This window comes from Harmonia axyridis, chromosome 7 (assembly GCF_914767665.1).
Source record: "Harmonia axyridis chromosome 7, icHarAxyr1.1, whole genome shotgun sequence".
Taxonomy (NCBI): domain Eukaryota; kingdom Metazoa; phylum Arthropoda; class Insecta; order Coleoptera; family Coccinellidae; genus Harmonia; species Harmonia axyridis.
This window is the reverse complement of record NC_059507.1, coordinates 24506147-24525637: the sequence shown is the minus strand read 5'-3', so window position 1 is coordinate 24525637 and position 19491 is coordinate 24506147. Positions and strand designations below refer to the sequence as shown.

General features: G+C 35.3%; 1 protein-coding gene across 1 annotated transcript in view; it reads left to right on the top strand.

Moving 5' to 3' along the window:
• The first annotated feature begins 7120 nt into the window (after positions 1 to 7120).
• LOC123683792 (carbonic anhydrase-related protein 10-like) overlaps positions 7121 to 19491 on the top strand; it is a 315162-nt gene continuing 302791 nt past the window's right edge. The window contains exon 1 of the mRNA XM_045622685.1: positions 7121 to 7312. Within this exon, the coding sequence (XP_045478641.1) occupies positions 7264 to 7312 (49 nt within the window). The 5' untranslated portion in view covers positions 7121 to 7263. The remainder of the gene's footprint in view (positions 7313 to 19491) is intronic.

The window sequence follows — 19491 nt, the reverse complement described above, 5'->3', positions numbered from 1 at the left end:
TTTAGGAAATAAATAAGGAATTTGGCAAGTTTTTGAAATAATACATAAATTGCAGAATTCGAAAGTTGCAGGCAAATTTATATTAGGAATTTACTATTATTCTTTTCATATATCAATTTTCAAATTTTTTTTTTATTCAACAACTAATACAGTATAGTTTTGCTTTTTTATACATATCATATCCTTTTCTGTACGTAGAAAAAATTGACGAGGAAAGAAGTTAGGAGGGAAATTGTTCAAAAAACACAAGAACTCGAATATCTCGGAAACGGTTGATTTTTGGATACCAATCAATATGGCTTAAACGATGGCAAATGAGTGATACTAACACCTCCTCCAAGGTTCACTTCTAATTTGGAATCACCCTATTTAATATATATATATACCTATATATAGATATGTAGGATCCAATTATTGTTCCCTGTAAATGATTGCGATGGTCAACCGGATGCTTGGAGACCTATTAATTTCTTTTAGTGTCGAGGGCATGACAGTTTCAATTGATTTACAGGGAACGAATTGTTATTGTACATATAATGTAAAAAGGATATGTAATTCTTCGGGGTGTCGAAGAATGTGTCGTGTCGGTTGTAAAACTTAAGATATTTACTGAGGTTGGGAAAGTTCGAGAACAAGACGGTTGTACCAGATGTGTTACATCTGTTTATCAGGTTCTAGTCCTTCTAGAATATTCGATTTCCAGGAATCCGCGAAGATCTTTGGGGGCGGTACGGCAAAAGCTCTTATTGGACTAGGGGATGGTACCTTCCCCTAAGGGTGTGGTCAAACCGAGAGAAGGGAGGTCTATATTCGAGAGAGGGTAGTTCCAATCGGCAGAGAGCACAGATCAAATTAAGCCGAAGACGGGTACAGTTTAACTCAAGTCGAAGACGAGTCAAGTTCGGTCGGTCAACTTAAGACGTAAGACGAAAAGACGTTTCGCGGACTAGATTAAGACGAGTCGCGAACAAGTTAAAGACGAGACGACCGAAAACTTGAAGTACGACAAAGACGTGATAATCCAAGACGTTTCGAGTAATTAAAACTAGAGTTGAAGACGAAATTCAGTACCGTAGTGAGAAACTTGTAATTAAGACGTTATTAAGATCTTCTCAATACTGAGTTTGTACTGTATAATTGTGGCTTTGTAAATAGATGTAAATAATTCAAAAGAGTTTAATTATTACCAATCCAACAAAGTCACGGAGAAGAAGACGAAAGGCCAGGTAATCGAATCATACCTCTAGACGATCGATTAACCAAGCCTACAGATATATAGATAAAAAATTCAATTTGAACATCTATGGTATAAGATATAATCAGCTGAAATTAGTAGAAAGTTATCTAAGGAACAGACCTCAAATCGTTGAGGTTTAAGTAGATAACAAAAAGTATATCTCCTCTTGATTGTTGAATGGAAAAGGACTACCACAGGTTTGTGTTCTGGGTTCATTTTTTTAATGTTTATAAATGACCTGTCATCTTTACTGTCCAATGGTCGACAGTTTTCGATTGATCATATTTCCTTCTGCAAATATTAATATTATTTCGAATTGAAAAAGGTGCGATTTCATTGAAAATTTGGTTTCTTGGGAAGAAACCCTTGTATGCTCTATCGATCTAAGATATTTTCAGCTCTGCAGTGTTACCGCTTATATAATAAAAGTACTAATAATTTCGTTATTCCAAATAGAACACCCTGTAGATTACTGCTTTTTTCGGTTTGCCGTGGTCTCTTGATCTTCATGTATTAATTTCATTGTTCCTATCCCTAGCGATTTTGAGTAATTGATATAGATTTACCACTTTTTTATTCGGTCATTGGAATCGTAGAAAGCTGACATTTCGGTTATGGATTACCAATATCCCGTGATCATTTACGTGTAATAAAATACGTTCCTTATCATACAAGGTTTTTAGAAACCGCAGGCTTCAACGATACAGATGAAAATGATAAAAGTGTGTTTTTTCAAATGGAATGAACTGCATATAATAATGTATCGAGAGTAAATGAAACTTCCTTTTTCATCCCAATAGCGATATTAATCTACACTTGTTTTAGATTTCCGTGAAATGTCATAAACTGGATAAAATGGATATTTAAAACAACCTGCATACTTATAATAAGAGCTGAATTTATTTTTTGAATTTAATAATTGATTTTGATCATTATCAGAAATTAAAAAAGCATATAAATATCATCTTTATATGAAACCCTCACAATGAAAGAGAAGGGGAAATATTAATTGGTTTCTCATTCCTTTATAAGTGAACGTTAAATAAAAAAAAAATTGGCTGGGTGGAATTCTAGCATTACAAAAATGCTGAACAAACAATTCTGACAAATATTCTGAAATGTCTTGGTTTCACCTATGTATTATCATAGACGCATATTTACCGTGGAACTATCGGAATCCTCTTTGAAGCATTCTGCGAAGATCAATTGAATCGAAATATTCAGTATAGATATGTATTCGATGCTCGTTATAACATCGAGAAAAATGGTACGATTGAAAGTCAAAACGAAATCCATTCAGCCTATCATTTCTATTGAGCTTTTTCCCGGAATAAAAGACGAAGTGGCAAATTCTGCGAAACAATTACAAGGGATCTCTTCCCAGGACAATTTAAAACGTCCCTGTTGTAGGATCTCCCTTTGAAACTGACAAAAAATGCATTGTTGAAGTGCCAAGAAACGGTTAATGTGCGCATTGTTTGTTATTCTATTGGCTGAACAAGATTTTCCGAGCCAATGGGAGTCTGTGATGCAGTTTCGTTAAGCGTGAGGTAACTTATGATCCTGATCTGATTTGAGGATAGGGTGAATTTTGGAATGCAGGGAATTATGTGGGAATTTCAGAAATCTACATCGACGGAATTGAAGACTATCTAATTTTCCTGTTGTATTGAATATTGTTTTTCATGGTTTGGGAATAGGGGAATTTGCATCAATGATGTTCAGCTTTATTCCTTCAAGAAAATTAAGTAAAGGGTTATCTATTTAGTGATTCGGAAAGTTAACGTAAAAAATTACACTTTCATTCAAAATATCCATTAAATTTTTATTTCAATATAATGCTAGGATCTTGTCTTCACATGTGGGATACAACATCATTTAAATATCCTTCGCGTGATCTCTTACAGGACTCGATCCTTGTGAGATAATTTTCGATGACTCACCACCACATTTCGGGCCATAAGTTGACGGATGTCAGAGAAAGAGCCCTATACCGAAGGTGGAGGGCTCTTTCTCCAAAAATGAAAATGATCGAATGCAGTTTTTCAAGGAAAACACGCTGGAATGCGAAATTATCCGGTCATTTTGATGAACGAGTGTAATTCGGGGGAATATTTCCCGAATAAACTGTTACATTACTTGTCAAACTGATGTAGAATGGAATTGCCATAGATTCGAACTGTGTAAGTTGCATAGAAACTATGCATCTATGAATAGAACAATTATCGCAGTGCTATTTCGCTTCCTACAATTCAATTATCGCTGTAATTTTCGATAATTGTTCTCCATTTACATAGAATTTTTGACAGGAGGGAAATATTCGGCATAAACACGATCGTTCGCATAACCTCGCAAAAAATACAAAGGGGATAAATCACAAGATCTTGATGGCCAATTGACATAACCGAAACGGGAAATTAGGCATCTTGAAAAATTTTTTATGAAATAATGCCAAAACTGTTCGTGTTGTGTGGCCTGTGATACCATTTTGCTGAAACCACATAATTCATTTCAGGTCAAAAAATCGATAATAATTTGGCCATAGAGATGAGAATTGACGATTTGAGTGGCATCTTATTCATTGTCAAAGAAGTATGAGCCAATCAATCCACCAAACCAATGCATTACCATATCATACATTGGTTGTGGCTATAATGGTCTCTTAGCAGTTACATGATTATTTTATCTGCCTCATATTCGAAAATTTCCTTGTTTATATAGCTACCGAGTGCTACTTCGATGAAGAAAATTGTTGATCAATCACCTAATCGGCATATTATGTTCTATGCGTTCCATGGGCAGTTGCCTTTAGATTTGGTGTCCACTAAACCAGAACCAGGCATAGCTTGCCTTTAGAGAGGCCCATATGTTGTGCGTGCCGAGGTATGGAAACAGCTTCATCAACACTTTCACTCTTAACAGCAATATTTACGTCCGAGCGTGTCTTTCGATGATGTATGAGCCTTAAGAGGGATTACCACCACGTGGCTTTCCGCGTATCAGTCAAACATTAAGTACCCATCCATTTCCTCTATGGCGCTTCTGCAATAACCAAACTTTGTACGGTGTACGAAGTTGTACATTCATTTTATCAATGAATAATTCTTTTGCGCATTCTTGTCATTCACAAATCGAAAATATTGTTATTCTGCTATGAAGATTATTGTTTGAAGAAATTATGTGAAAGCCCCTTAAAAATCTGTAGTTGTAAGATATAGTAGAACTGAAGTAAATAACATATTATTTGTGTGTTTTATTGCCTGATATGATCAGCTTGAAATTATGCATGGAGCTCTACCAAAGTATTATTCCATCGAATAAACAGGATTTCAACTCAGTATGTTACGGAATTATTGGGTAATTTTTTGGTTTATTCTTATTGAATTTTCTATGGTTCTATGGTTTCAGGTGAAACGATAAACATGACATTTTACAACGAGGCTCAATATTGTAATTCCAACTCAAAACGTAAATTTTCATATATATCGAACATACATATGTTGTTTTGGAAATAGCAGAAAAATTATATATCGGCATATTCACGCCAACCCTATTCGGACTTATAAAGATGGTTGACCGACGGCTGAGTTCAACCGAGCGTTAAAAAATAAATATGGGGTTATAGAAATTGAGGCATATAGAATTTTAAGTTGTTTTTACTTTTATTTCTGCATTCGGATCAGGAATTTTAAGAGAAAATTAATTGAATTTGAATTACTCAAGCGCGGCACTTGAAATCCTAGCCTGACAATTTCAAGTATCTAGGTTTTTTAGTTTTTTTCTTATTTTTAGGTTCCAAAAATATAATTGAATTTGAGATGCATTCGTTATCAGTGAGTCGAACCTTATCCTTTGAGATCATTACTGGCACAAAATCCCAAAAATGTAGAAATTAAAACGAAATGCAATCGGTTGCGTGAACGAGCGCTCAAAAACAGAGTCGGGTTAGTTGAATCATTTATGATTCGTTGGATTGGTCTTCGTCTCGATTATCAGAAAAACTCTGAAAACATTGGCAATATATAGGTGTTCCTAAACTAAGGTTACAAACAATAATGAGAGATTTTGATTATTTGAAAGGAGAAAGGGATTTATTTTAGAGAATCATGGTATTGTGGTTGTACTTTTTTGTGATCATACAAGATTATCGAATCTTTATGAATTATTGCTACACATTGGGAAAATTAGCACAAAAACTAATAATAAATTCATTCATCACAGCTAATCAACTGAATTTTCATGATAATTTGAATTTTTCTGAGGGTTTTGAGGAAATTGTTTGGGAAAATTTTCAAAAAAATTGATAATTAATACAACAAATTCAAAAGCAACCAAAAAGTTTAGTAGTAGGCTAAATTTTTTTCAGCTTGCAGTGGACCAGAACAAAGTTCTGTGGTAAAAGAGCGGGTTTTGTTCTTGAAAAAAAATTACCCTGTATATTTGCAATCAAAATTGGCATATAAAGTGACGTAAACTCTCAATTGGAAAATCTTCTCCAACTTTCAACTGAATATCTTATGAAGCGAAGAAACTATGAGAAAAAGCTCAAAAAAATATCCAACTTCAACGACCCGTATTTCGAAAAGAAAGGGGGTTTATGGGATTATTTTCACAAAATTGCCCAAGAAATATTTCATTTCATTTTTTATTTGTAGGAACTTCCAATTTAGTAACAGCCTTTATATAAAAGAAATGAGAAAACATATAGGGGTTCAACATTTTCTGGAATATACCAGAAACCAATATGGCTGTTCAATATAACGTGACAGTGGACTCCTTAATTTTTGTAATATAACTCAAAATTCTTAGATAATTCAGAGTCACATGTGACGAAATTTAAGATTTCGAGTGAAAATAAACATTACGAAATTCGTTTAAAAGTGCAAATATAATCACGATATTCCAATGCAATTAAATTTCTTATGCCTCCACCAATAAAATAATATATCGACAATGCTTTTCAATTTTTTCCACAATGATAAAACGAATATTCCAAATTTCACAGGAATTATTTCATGATTTTGCTTATTAATGAATTAGTTTTTCGTATGTAATTTTTTATTGTTGGACTTAATGACTATTTTTCAACCCAAGGTCTTTAGATTACACAGGTTGCCTCGTAACTTATGTTGAAGAGTGGGGTAACGCGTAATCCGGGGTCTGTCAAGGCCTATAGAGTGTCTGTATCATTGACAGAAATTTTATCGTAGCAATTTCATGCTTGAAGAGATTAAAGATTATTTAGGATAGACTACGAACAATATACGCGATCAAACTGATAAGAAAATCCGTGAAAACCCACGATTTCATTGCAATCAAATGTTATTTATTTGAATGTGTAAACCGAGTGAAGTCAAGAATGGTTGACGCTGATTGGTTGAAAGTTACGAGACAACCTGTCTAAATCTATAGACCTTGGTTTCAACCTACTATGCTTATATAATTTAATATAATCCGAATTCAAAGAATAGAATCAACAACATTTTAGTAAATTTTTTTTTGTAACATAATTTTTTTTTTCGATTTATTTCCTATTTTTGTAATTTGTTGCTAATAAACACTATAATCATGTGAATTACTACTATTAATAAATACAATAATTATATTCAGAAGGAGCTTAGTGGATGGTTCTCAAATATTCAAAAAACAAATTTGATTCAATAAACTGAAGGAGAAAATATTGCGTATTTTCTCTACAGCTTCTGACTAAGCGTAAGCGCTATACTCGAATTCCCAACCTGTGATTTTTCCAAGATAATTAGATCTCTACCAGACCAAAACTTTTCCGTCTCCAGGATCCTGAGTTGCGGCACTCCCATGCCTCGTTAGCGAAATTATGCTGGAAATCTTGGAGTGAGTTCTCCACTAGTCAGTCTGCTTTTCCATACCGAGGGAAAGCTTACGCGACCCAGCTCCAGAGGTTTTCCGACTAAACACGCGGTTTTTCTTTCGTTCGTCATCGGTTCTACTTGGATTGACGTTGATTTTTTTTTCGAAATGATGGTGAATTGACTCTGTTTGTTGCGATGAATGCTATCAGTTCACTGGCTATTTTTGTGACCTTGTTCTTCCACGGTAAGTTTGATTTTTTCGATATATATTTATTATTTGGAAAAGTTTCAACTGTTCTGATAGATTGTACTTGATATATTTTTTATTGTATATTTGCTTCATATTACTTCAAATTAAAAAAAATTTACTGTCGAATAAAAAATTCCTGTAACATTTTTTTGATAATATTTGAAATAAAGTGGGAAAAAAATAAAAACCAAAATGACAGAATTTACTTTTCTTATGATATCTCAATAACCGGCCCTGATAATCTCGATTTGTTTGAACGGCTTGATAATGCTTCTATGCATGCAACTTTTTCTCCATTTGACCGACCTTCTAACTCTTATGGTTTAAAAGTTATCAATACAATCCCATTGAAAAAGTGGCCACCCTTTATAACCTGACGATGGCAAGTCACCTGGCAGAAGTGCATAGTGCATAAATTAAATATAGTGGAGTAGATCATTATTTGTTGATACCTATTATCAATAACCTCACCAATGGAATATTACCAGAATTAAAAAATTACTACTTGACTTGAACTTGAGTTGATTTCTAGCAAAGTATTCAAGAAGCCTAAATATCAAGTCAAGTAGCTTGAATAACAAATCAAGTCATGAATTCACACAAACACCCTCTTTTCCAAAACAAGAGTTAATTTTCCTTGGGAGGTCAATCCACCGTCAAGATGAATGAAGACCGTTTTTCCCATTATCTGATCGGGAGCAGGGCGGCCTCAGTTATGGCCGCGTTTCGCCAGTGTTAACAGTCCATCACGATGGCCTTCATTCTTCGAAAGTCAGATCTACCAGATCTTTGACTTACTAATGGTATCGTGTGTAAAGCATTGCATATTATAATCATCTAGTCAAATCGACAATTCTGGATCGAATGATCTCTGGTATGGTTAGCTAAGCAGCACCTCAACAGCTAGCGAAATTATACAAACAACAGTGACAACCAGTAGATAACATCCTGCTTTTTTCAAATATCATCGCCGATTCCAAACGCCTAGGGATTCAGGGCTTGACTTGATATTCAAGCTACTTGACTTGAAATCAACTCGAGTTCAAGTCAGGTAGTAATTTTTCAATTTTAAGTGAAGTATTTGTAATGAATAAATACTTGACTAAACATTGAATAATTAATACATATAAACAAGCACCTGATGATGGCGAGTCACCTGGCCGAAATGCATTATTATTATTTGAACTGGGGTCGTTTTGCTTCGGTAAGCCTTCCGGGAACTGCGACCATGCAGATCTTTTGTTCACTACCCTACTCATTCATAGAAACCCAGGGAGGTCGTCAACGACGTTAATAAAATTGACAACCTCCCTAGGGGCCTTGGCCATTACCTCTCTGGTATCCAGGACCGGCTTGCCCATGTGAATGGTTCTTAGGCCAGCCAGCTCTGGACACTTGCATATCAAGTGTTCAGCCGTTTCTACTTCCGATCCACAGAGTCTGCAAATCTCGTCTGCTGACTTACCCATACGGTACAAATGATGTTTGTACCGACAGTGCCCCGTCAGCAGTCCCACCATCACCCGAAGCTCCGCTCGTGACAGCTTCAGGAGTTTTCTGGTGTAAGTAGGTGAAATCTGGCCGAAATGCATAGTGCATAAATTAAATATAGTGGAGTAGACCATTATTTGTTGATACCTATTATCAATAACCCCACCAATGGATTATTACCAGAATTGAAAAATTACTACTACAGTATGTTTCCATAAGCAATATTGATTCAGATAATAATATAAGAAGTGTCAATTCGAATTTGTTGGATACCCTAACTGGAGTGCCACAAGGTTCTATCCTTGGTCCAATATTTTTCATTTTGTTTATCAATCAATTCAATGATATTGATCTTGATGCTTCATTTGCAGCTTTCGCAGATGACATATCATCCCTGATATCTGGTGGTTCTGATGTTACTCTCGAACGGAAATGTAATAATCTGATTGAAAGAATAGACGGTTGGTTTTCTGACTACGCACTTCACTTAAACCCTAATAAAACGACATTTATGAGATTTCGCCATTCTCAGAAGAGTATTAATAAGCTGAATATCAGATTATGTGACCGGTCATTATCTTTTAGTGACAGCACAAAGTTTTTAGGCCTATATGTTGATGCTAACCTTAACTGGAAGTCACACTGTGAATATTTGGTACTAAAAGTTAACTCTCAAAGCTATGTTCTGAGACAGCTGAAAACTGTTCTAACGGAGAAACAACTGATTCAGGTATATCATGCTAATGTTGATTCAAGACTGAGATATGGTGTCTGTTTCTGGGGTTGGTCGACACTCTGTGAGGACGTATTTGTGGCCCAGAAGAGGTGTATACGTTCTATTGCAGGTACACCGAAAACTACTAGTTGCAAAGACTATTTCAGAAAGTTTAAAATTTTGACTGTTCCGTCGTTGTTTTTGTATGAAATGTGTTTGTATGTTTTTACAAATCCCGATAAATTTAGGAGGAACTGTGATGTTCACAATTTCAATACCAGATATAGCTCGAACTTGAGAACCAACGTTTGTATGTCTAAAGTTGCATTTCGATCTCCCCATAATTTAGGCCCTCTAATATTTAATAATTTGCCAGATAATATTAAAACTTGTCAATCACTAAATGAGTTCAAAATCAAGTTAAAATCTTTTTTTATTGAGAATTGTTTTTATCGTGTGGACGAATATTTAAAAATGTTAATATGATATGTTATCTTGTTTTTATTTTTTTTTTTGTATAATTTAGTATTGATGATATAAGTTTGGATTTGACTATTCCTATACAATTGTAAAATTGTCTTTGGAAATAAATGAATTGAATTGAATTGAATTGAACTACTTGACTTGTACTTGTGTTGATTTCTAGCAAAGCATTCAAGTAGCTTGAATAACAAATCAAGTCATGAATTCCTACAAACACCCTCTTTTCCAAAACAAGAGTTAATTTTCCTTGGGAGGTCAATCCACCATCAAGATGAATGGAGACCCTTTTTCCCATTATCTGATCGGGAGCAGGTCGGCCTCAGTTATGGCCGCGTTTCGCCAGTGTTAACAGTCCATCACGATGGCTTTCATTCTTCGAAAGTCAGATCTACCAGATCTTTGACTTACTAATGGTATCGTGTGTAAAGCATTGCATATTATAATCATCTGGTCAAATCGATAATTTTGGATCGAATGATCTCTGGTTTGGTTAGCTAAGCAGCACCTTAACAGCTAGCGAAATTATACAAACAACAGTGACAACCAGTAGATAACATCCTGTTTTTTTCAAATATCATCGCCGATTCCAAACGCCTAGGGATTCAGGGCTTGACTTGATATTCAAGCTACTTGACTTGAAATCATCTCGAGTTCAAGTCAAGTAGTAATTTTTTCAATTTTAAGTGGAGTATTTGTAATAAATTAATACTTGACTAAACATTGAATAATTAATACATATAAACAAGCACCTGATGATGGCGAGTCACCTGGCCGAAATGCATTATTATTATTATTATTTGAACTGGGGTCGTTTTGCTTCGGTAAGCCTTCCGGGAACTGCGACCATGCCGATCTTTTGTTCACTACCCTACTCATTCATAGAAACCCAGGGAGGTCGTCAACGACGTTAATAAAATTGACAACCTCCCTAGGGGCCTTGGCCATTACCTCTCTGGTATCCAGGACCGGCTTGCCCATGTGAATGGTTCTTAGGCCAGCCAGCTCTGGACACTTGCATATCAAGTGTTCAGCCGTTTCTACTTCCGATCCACAGAGCCTGCAAATCTCGTCTGCTGACTTACCCACACGGTACAAATGATGTTTGTACCGACAGTGCCCCGTCAGCAGTCCCACCATCACCCGAAGCTCCGCTCGTGACAGCTTCAGGAGTTTTCTGGTGTAAGTAGGTGAAATCTGGCCGAAATGCATAGTGCATAAATTAAATACAGTGGAGTAGACCATTATTTGTTGAAACCTATTATCAATAACCCCACCGATGGATTATTACCAGAATTAAAAAATTACTACTTGACTTGAACATGAGTTGATTTCTAGCAAAGCATTCAAGTAGCTTGAATATCAAGTCAAGTAGCTTGAATAACAAATCAAGTCATGAATTCCTACAAACACCCTCTTTTCCAAAACAAGAGTTAATTTTCCTTGGGAGGTCAATCCACCATCAAGATGAATGAAGACCGTTTTTCCCATTATCTGATCGGGAGCAGGTCGGCCTCAGTTATGGCCGCGTTTCGCCAGTGTTAACAGTCCATCAGCGTCACGGATCACGGACGAGCAGAAATAGCAATTAGGCATGCACAAAGATATCCGTCTTTCCGCTTACGTTCGCCTTTCAAGAATATCGTGTTTAAGGCCGTATTACAACTGATAAAGTTCGCCGGGCAATAACTCTCGTCTAACACGAATACGGTTTTCCATTCTAATTTATTTCGGAGTTCGTTAAGCCACCCTTATTGGTTCATTTGAATTTCTGGTTTTACGACGTCTTTGCCGGGGAGTTGAGGCGACAAGATGGGTGTCTGACTGGATTTACACCTGTCTTGCAGACTGAGGTGGAGGCAGATGAGATTGTGCTTCGTTTCAAGTTTTCTACTGCAACGATTTTGCACGCTTCATTCCATGTTACGCTACTGGAATTTTTGAGAACGCGGTAATTTGTCAATTAATCGTATCATATCGTGTACTATCGGTAGGAACGCGGATGCGCGTTTCTGGAGAGAATCTTCTGAAAGATTTTCAATGATTATTGAGACTTCAGCAAGAATACGTACCTAAGATTTAGATTTCAGTCATTAATAATTTAATTTGAGACTCGGAATCTTATTTATCGGCGAGAATTGTGTCGGGATTCTCGGTAAGTGTTGACATGAATATTTGTATTCAACAAGTAATAATCTCACCAGAATGAATCAATTTAATTTGAAACAGTAGTTTTTTTTAGAGTCATCCATCTTTTCGAAACGTATTTCAGGTTTGGTAGAATTCTTTTTGTGTCAAATAATGTCAGCAAAACTCCTTCTCAGGTTTATTTGATAATAAATGTAATGATTTCTTTGTAATTTCTTGGTTAGAAATCCGAGAAGGAGTTGTAAATTCAGTTAACATATTCTGATATCATTTTTGTTCATTTTCTCAAAGCACCTCCCGTGGGATTAGAACGAAGAAACCTCCCGTGGGATTAGAACAAAGAAAACCTTTCTTGGGATTGATAGATATCAAGAACTATTTCCTTGAGATACAGAATTTGGAATAGTACGTATGTTAGACCACTTTAGTTCCTGAATCTGAGAGAATACCTGCGAAATACCTGGCATTATCACATCAACTTCGTTGAATGGGGATTGGAGTACTATAGCTTCCTGATAAGAATTGGTGTTCAGAAGGCTGAAGATAATTTACAGAAGAGGTTCCATCCTAGTAGCAGAGTAACTCATTTAAAATCGTTTTAAGTTAAGTTTCTATTTTATTCTTTGTTTGGAGTGAAAAGGATCGATCATTGTATGATATATTTTAATTTTATTAAATTTGTAAAAACCTGGGTAGGAGTTTTGTTGCCAAATAAGCCAAACCACCCCTAGAAATTAGTCCTTAGAGTCTCATGGGCAATTGTAACGTTACACTACATAGGCGTACAACTTTGCTCCAGTCGTTTTTTTCGAAATTCGAGGCTTTATTGTGAAAAACTGGTATACATTTATGGTTCAAAGTATTGTCCATCGCTGGACACTACTTTCTTCCATCTTCCGGGCAGCGTACAAATCCCGCGTTGAGAACACTGGTCATCTTTTGAAGCGATCCACTAATCGATACAATTTTTTACTTTTTCATAAGACCGGAAATTCTGGTCAGCCAGGCTGTGTGCCATTGATCGAACAAATGTTAGTTGTCTGGAGTATACAGCGGGTGACGTAGGACTTCTCATTTCAACGTTTCCAAGTGTGTCCTGACCATTTTCGCAACATGTGGTCGAGCATTGTCATGCTGTAAAAACACTTCATCATATCTCTCGTTGTATTGCGACCGTTTGTCTCTCAATGCTCGGCTAAAACGCAGTAATTGCATTCGATAGCGATCGTCTGTGATTGATTCAGTCGTTTTTAACAACTCATTATACACTACGCCGAGCTGGACCCACCAAATACTGAGCATGATCTTGGAGCCGTAAATATTCGGTTCGGACGTCGAAGTGGAAAAATGGCTGGGATATTCCCATGATTTTCTGCGCTTGAAATTATCTTAATGAACCCATTTTCCGTCTCCAGTCACAATATAATGCAGAAACCCCTTCCGTCTTTGCCTTCCAAGCAACTATTCACAAGCAAACAAACGCCGTTCAACATCTCCGGGCTTCAACTAGTACGGCACCCAATTTCCTAGTTTCTGAATCATTCCTATGACTTTCAGGCATTCTGAAATGGCTTGTTGCTTTACTAATGATCCTGCTTATTCTCTTTGCGTTTGACTGACGTCTTGATCAAGTAATGACTCCAATTGTGCATCTTTTGAGAATTTGGACATAAATTCTCGTCTAGTCTTATATATTCTTCATTCAGAAGTGTTGTCTCCTTCCTGGTCCTCGTTTTTCCTCTATTTTGTCCTTTATGATCAACTGGAGAATTTGATATTCATTTCTCTTCAGCACTTGTCCAAAGTAGGACGTTTTGCCCCTTTTAAAAGATGTAAAAAAACTTTCCATCTGCATCAACATTGACTAGCACCGCCTCATTTGGCACTTTAATCCTTTCAATAAATCTTTAGTATTCTGCGAAAAACCCACATTTCAAATGTTTCAATTCGCCTCAGAGTTTGCAACTTTAGAATGCAGATCTCCATCACATCTGAAAGAACGAAGTATACATGGTGTTTCTAAATTAGACATTAGACGTGAACCTTGAAGGAGGTGTTAGTATCACTTATTTGCAGACGATTGACCCATTTTTATTAATGACCGATAATTAACAGTTTCCGAGATATTTGAGTTTTTGTGTTTTTATTTTTTATCAATTTTTTCTACGTTGACTTAGTTTGATTTGGATTTTGGATTATTTTCTCCAGAAAAGATATAATGTATAAAAAGGCAATACTATACCGTAGTAGATGTTGATTAAGAATTGAGACGATTTGAAGTTGGTGTATGAAGAGAATGTTGGTGTATGAAGTGAATTTCTCTAATTCTGTGGTTATTCCGTTCATTCTTCCACATCTTGTAGAACAAAATCGTGCGAGAATATATCAGAAACGCACAGTTTTCATGGTTATATTTTATTATTCTATGTTGGCACTCCGAACTTTCCGCTACGGCTTTATCTGTCAATTCATCAATTTGCCTTAAAGAAATCAGTTCTGCCAACCAACATTTTTCAATGCAAAAATCACTAAATTATATTTATGGAAATATTTCATTAATTACAATGAAAATGCAATGAATTAGAGAAAATAATGTATAATACTCGTACAGAAGGCTCATTCTACCACTCGTTCATTCCAAAACTCGCCACTTCGTGGCTCGTTTTTGAATTTTGAACTCGTGGAAGAATATCAATGCCTTCTGCACTTGTATTATAAATAACTATTCTGATATGAATTTGCCTGTAACTAACGAAATCCACAATTTATGTATGACAAAATTATTTAAAAATATTACTAAATTCTTTCTTTATTTCTTGAAAAAGTTTTTGTTAGAATACAAGCACTAGTCAAAACTAGTGCTCAAAAAAATTTCAGCTTATTTCGATTTGAAAGGGGAAAGAAAGTAAAGTAATGAATTAAATATTTCTTTTTAGCAATTCAACTGAAAATTTCAGTAGAGAATGTATTCATAATTTATGTTTGACCTCCATCGTCTCTTATACAAGCACGTGCCCTCTTTTTTATTTCTTCATTTGTTACTTTCCGCCTAAAATTTGCTCTCAATCTTCTCGCTGCTTCGTCTATTCTAACGGTGTTACATCCGGACTTCTTTCTGGCCACGATGTCTAAGGACGTGTTATTTAAATGTATCTTCATTAGCTCAAAGGCTGATCTACAGGGTGGCCACATTTTCAATGGGATTGTATTGGTAATTTTTAAACCATAAGAGTTAGAAGGTCGGTCAAATGGAGAAAAAGCTGCATGCATAGAAGCATTATCAAGCAGTTCAAACAAATCGAGATTATCAGGGCCGGTTATTGAGATATCATAAATAAAGTATATTCTGTCATTTTGATTTTTCTTTTTTTCCCACTTTATTTCAAATATTATCGAAAAATGTTACAGGAATTTTTTATTCGACAATGAATTGTTCTCAATTTGACGTAATCAGATTTCGTATCCAACGTTTCGTGCTCACTGGGCCACCCTCAACCTCATTTTTTTCAATACGGACCTCTATATTGTATGACACTTTTCGAAATAACTTTTAACGCTGAATTCAACGATATATAATACAATGTCATTCAAAGTTGATTTTCAGGTGATTTTGACCCTTATCCAATTTTCTTTGGGTCGGATCTGTAGTGAATGCAATTTATCAATAACTGCTGTTAATAAAATAGTCAAGATACGCGAATACAAAATAAAGTTCGGTTTTGGAACAAATGACAAATCCAACAATAGTGATTTCTCGCGAGAAGATTGAGAATGTATTGGAAGGTATTCAAGAAGACGAAATAAGCAAATGTATAAGAAGTATGGGTTCCAGAACCGTTAAGTGCATTTTACAAAATGGTGGACATTTCGTACACTTACTTCATTCATTTTCATTTACTTTCGAATAATCATTCGATTTTTCTTTCATTAAATGATAATTCGTTTAATTATTATGAATTGGAATATCTAAATAATTATTACTTGTTTCTTGATTTGATTCTGATATGTTCTATTTAGTTCAAGATGAGTAAGTTGATTTTCTCATCGAAATGTGTTGCATGTTGTTAATTAAACTGAAGGTACCTGAATGTAATACAGATCCGACCCAAAAAAATTCGGATAAGGGTCAAAATCACCTGAAAATCAACTTTGAATGACATTGTATGATATATCGTTGAATTCAGCGTTAAAAGTTGTTTCGAAAAGTGTCATAAAATATACAGGTCCCTATTGAAAAAAATGAGGTTGAGGGTGGCCCAGAGAGCACGAAACGTTGGATACGAAATCTGATTACGTCAAATTGAGAACAATTTACTGTCGAATAAAAAATTACTGTAACATTCCTTGATAATATTTGAAATAAAGTGGGAAAAAAAGAAAAATCAAAATGACAGAATTTACTTTTCTTATGATATCTCAATAACGGGCCCTGATAATTTCGATCTGTTTGAACTGCTTGATAATGCTTCTATGCATGCAACTTTTTCTTCATTTGACCGACCTTCTAACTTTTATGGTTTAAAAGTTACCAATACAATCTCATTGAAAAAGTGGCCACCCGTTAATTCTTTTTAAATTTCAATCCAACCGTGTACTAAAAGTGTTAGGTGACGCATTATCCAGTTGATCCACAAAATCTAATGAACACCTCACGTAATTAAATGGATTTTGCGAATAATCTAAATGTTTCAATCCAATTTCTGGATATAACGAAATCTGGAACAAAATGCTTTCCAGCGACAAAACCCGCAGCAAACAGTGTAAAATTGCTCGAATCGTCAATGATAGTACAACTGATTGCCGCCACTCTGGTTGATCAATACGCTCGAAATCATTCCGAATAGGAAATAGTTATACTACCGGTCTATACAGGGAGCCGAAATGATAATAATAGCTTGGCAGGGCTGATTATATATTTCCAATTTATATTGTGTAATCATTCCGGATGATTTGAACGGCAGGTTTCCCCACTATAATTTTCAATTCAATCGGTACACGCCGAATGGAATTTTCAATCGACTAGTATTTATTTTTTAACAATGTCAGTTGGAGATCCGCATCGATTCGACGGTCAATAAACTACGATATTTTCAGTTGTGTGCAGTCAAGGGCGTAGATCTTTTTTTTTTGGGGGGGTTGGTTATCGAAAAAAAATTTTTTGACGATATTGTTTACCAATAACTTCAATGTGAGAAAAAGAGCTTTAATAATGAAGTTTGAACCAAATTACTCGAAATAATTTGTTTTATTACCAATTCGATTGTTCTTATCTTACACTGGGTGTTCCTGAATTGAAGTTACGAAGAAAAATGAGAGATTCCTTGGATAATTTTGGAGATGAAATGTCCCATAAACATGAGCCCGCAAACGCTTTTATTTTCGAGATACAGCGTGTTTCTTGTAGTCTTACTTTTTTGTGATGCTTAACCAGTTTATCGAATCTTTATTAATCTTCGCTACGGAATTGTTAAATAAGTACCAAAACTTCTAATTCATTTATTTATCACAGCTACCCACTTAGAAATTTATAATAATTAGGATTTTCCTGAGGATTCCTGAGAATAGAGAGAGAGCTGTTTGAATTTTTTTCTCGAAATCGATTATAGATACGACAAAACTACAACAAACAAAAAAATCATAGTTCACAAAAATCACAGTGGTTCACAAAGAAATAATTCTGGAGGAAAGAAACGGGCATCCTTCCAGAAAAAATTCACCATTTGCATTGAATCATAGGATATCACATGGTGAAATTTTATATTGAAGTATCTATGCCAATTCAAGTAAAATATTTTGTGAAGGAAAGGTGCTATTAGAGAAAAGCTTGAACTTTAACGACTGTATTTCAAAAACAAAGCGTTCGCGGACTCATGTTATAGGACTTTTTTTTTCTTGAAATGATTCGAGAAATCAGTCATTTTCATTTGTAGCTCCAATTTAGGAACACCCTGCAGATATAGTCAATTCAAAACGGATGTTTTCACAAATAAATTGCAATTTGAATGAAACACAATAAATTGTACAACACAGCCTAGACAATATTTCGATGCGAAATTTTGTGACGAGAATGATACAAAAAACCTAAATCCACGGGTAAGTGGAATGGAAGTGACGAATGCCAAAATCACAGATGGCAAATAAGGGGAGACGCCGAGAAAGCGCATAGATAAAGGAAAATAAACCTCGGACAAAGACGAGCTTGTAGTGCGATAAAAGTACTCATCTTGAAAACAATAATAATCTCATAAACCGTAAAGAAGTGCGATCTTTTACTGACGTGTCGATTTCAAAGAAAAGTGAAATAATTATTATTGGTTCATTTTATGGAGAAATTCTCGTTCTTCATCTATGCGAAATTTTTGAAATTTTATATTTTGAAAATCTTGGTGGGGTAATTACCCCCAGTACCTCCCTATTTCTACGCCTTTGTGTGCAGTGCGATTTATTATTGACCATCGTCATTTTTGGTGCTGCTTTCGGAATTTAAAGAAGTGTCTACCAATCGACCATTCTGTGCAAAGTATCGGTTGTTTTCTTAGCTGCATGAAATGTTGTCTGTGATTTGACATTTAAGGATGTCAAACTGGGTTGACATTTCTGTTCAGTAAGCTTTGGCTAAAATGTCCAAAACACTGGTGAGGTCACAAACCTTGAGATTAAAGTGGCGACTTTTGAAGCCTTCTTGGACTTCGATGGTATTGGTCCCTTTTCACTCGATTACCGCGTCGATTTTTTATCGTTCACGTATTTTTTTGTCAATGTAATTCCGAATTGGAAGTTGATCTCAACTTTCGACAGAACGAATGAAAATTCCAAAATGATGACGTTGATTGGTTAATTTTTCTATAGTTCCATCTAAGAGGGATTACCAACACGTGGCTTTTCGCGTATCTGTCAAACATTAGGTGCCCATTCATTTCCCCTCTGGCGCTCCTTCGATGAACAAACTTTTTTATTTCTATTCGCGAAGCATATAATTAAGTAGAGTGCAGCACTATACGATGGTCGATTGTTTTTTTTTCACAAAATTATAGTTTCACTTCTTTTGTTATGATTTTTTTGTAGGTTTTTGTTCACAAATATCTCAAGAATTTATCAGTGCTTTATAGATTGAACATATCATCAATCCTTCTTCGCAAATTAAAAATATTGTCATTCTACAATAAATATTATTGTTCGAAGAAATTATATGAAAACCCCATAAAAATCGGTGGTTTTAAGAGGAAAAATCTATATTATCATTTTGAACAGAGCAGCTCCATGGTGGTATTTCCTCTCAGGGGAGAAAAAAAGAACCCATGCCGAGCCAAGTTGCCAAAATGATCTCACACAAAATCTA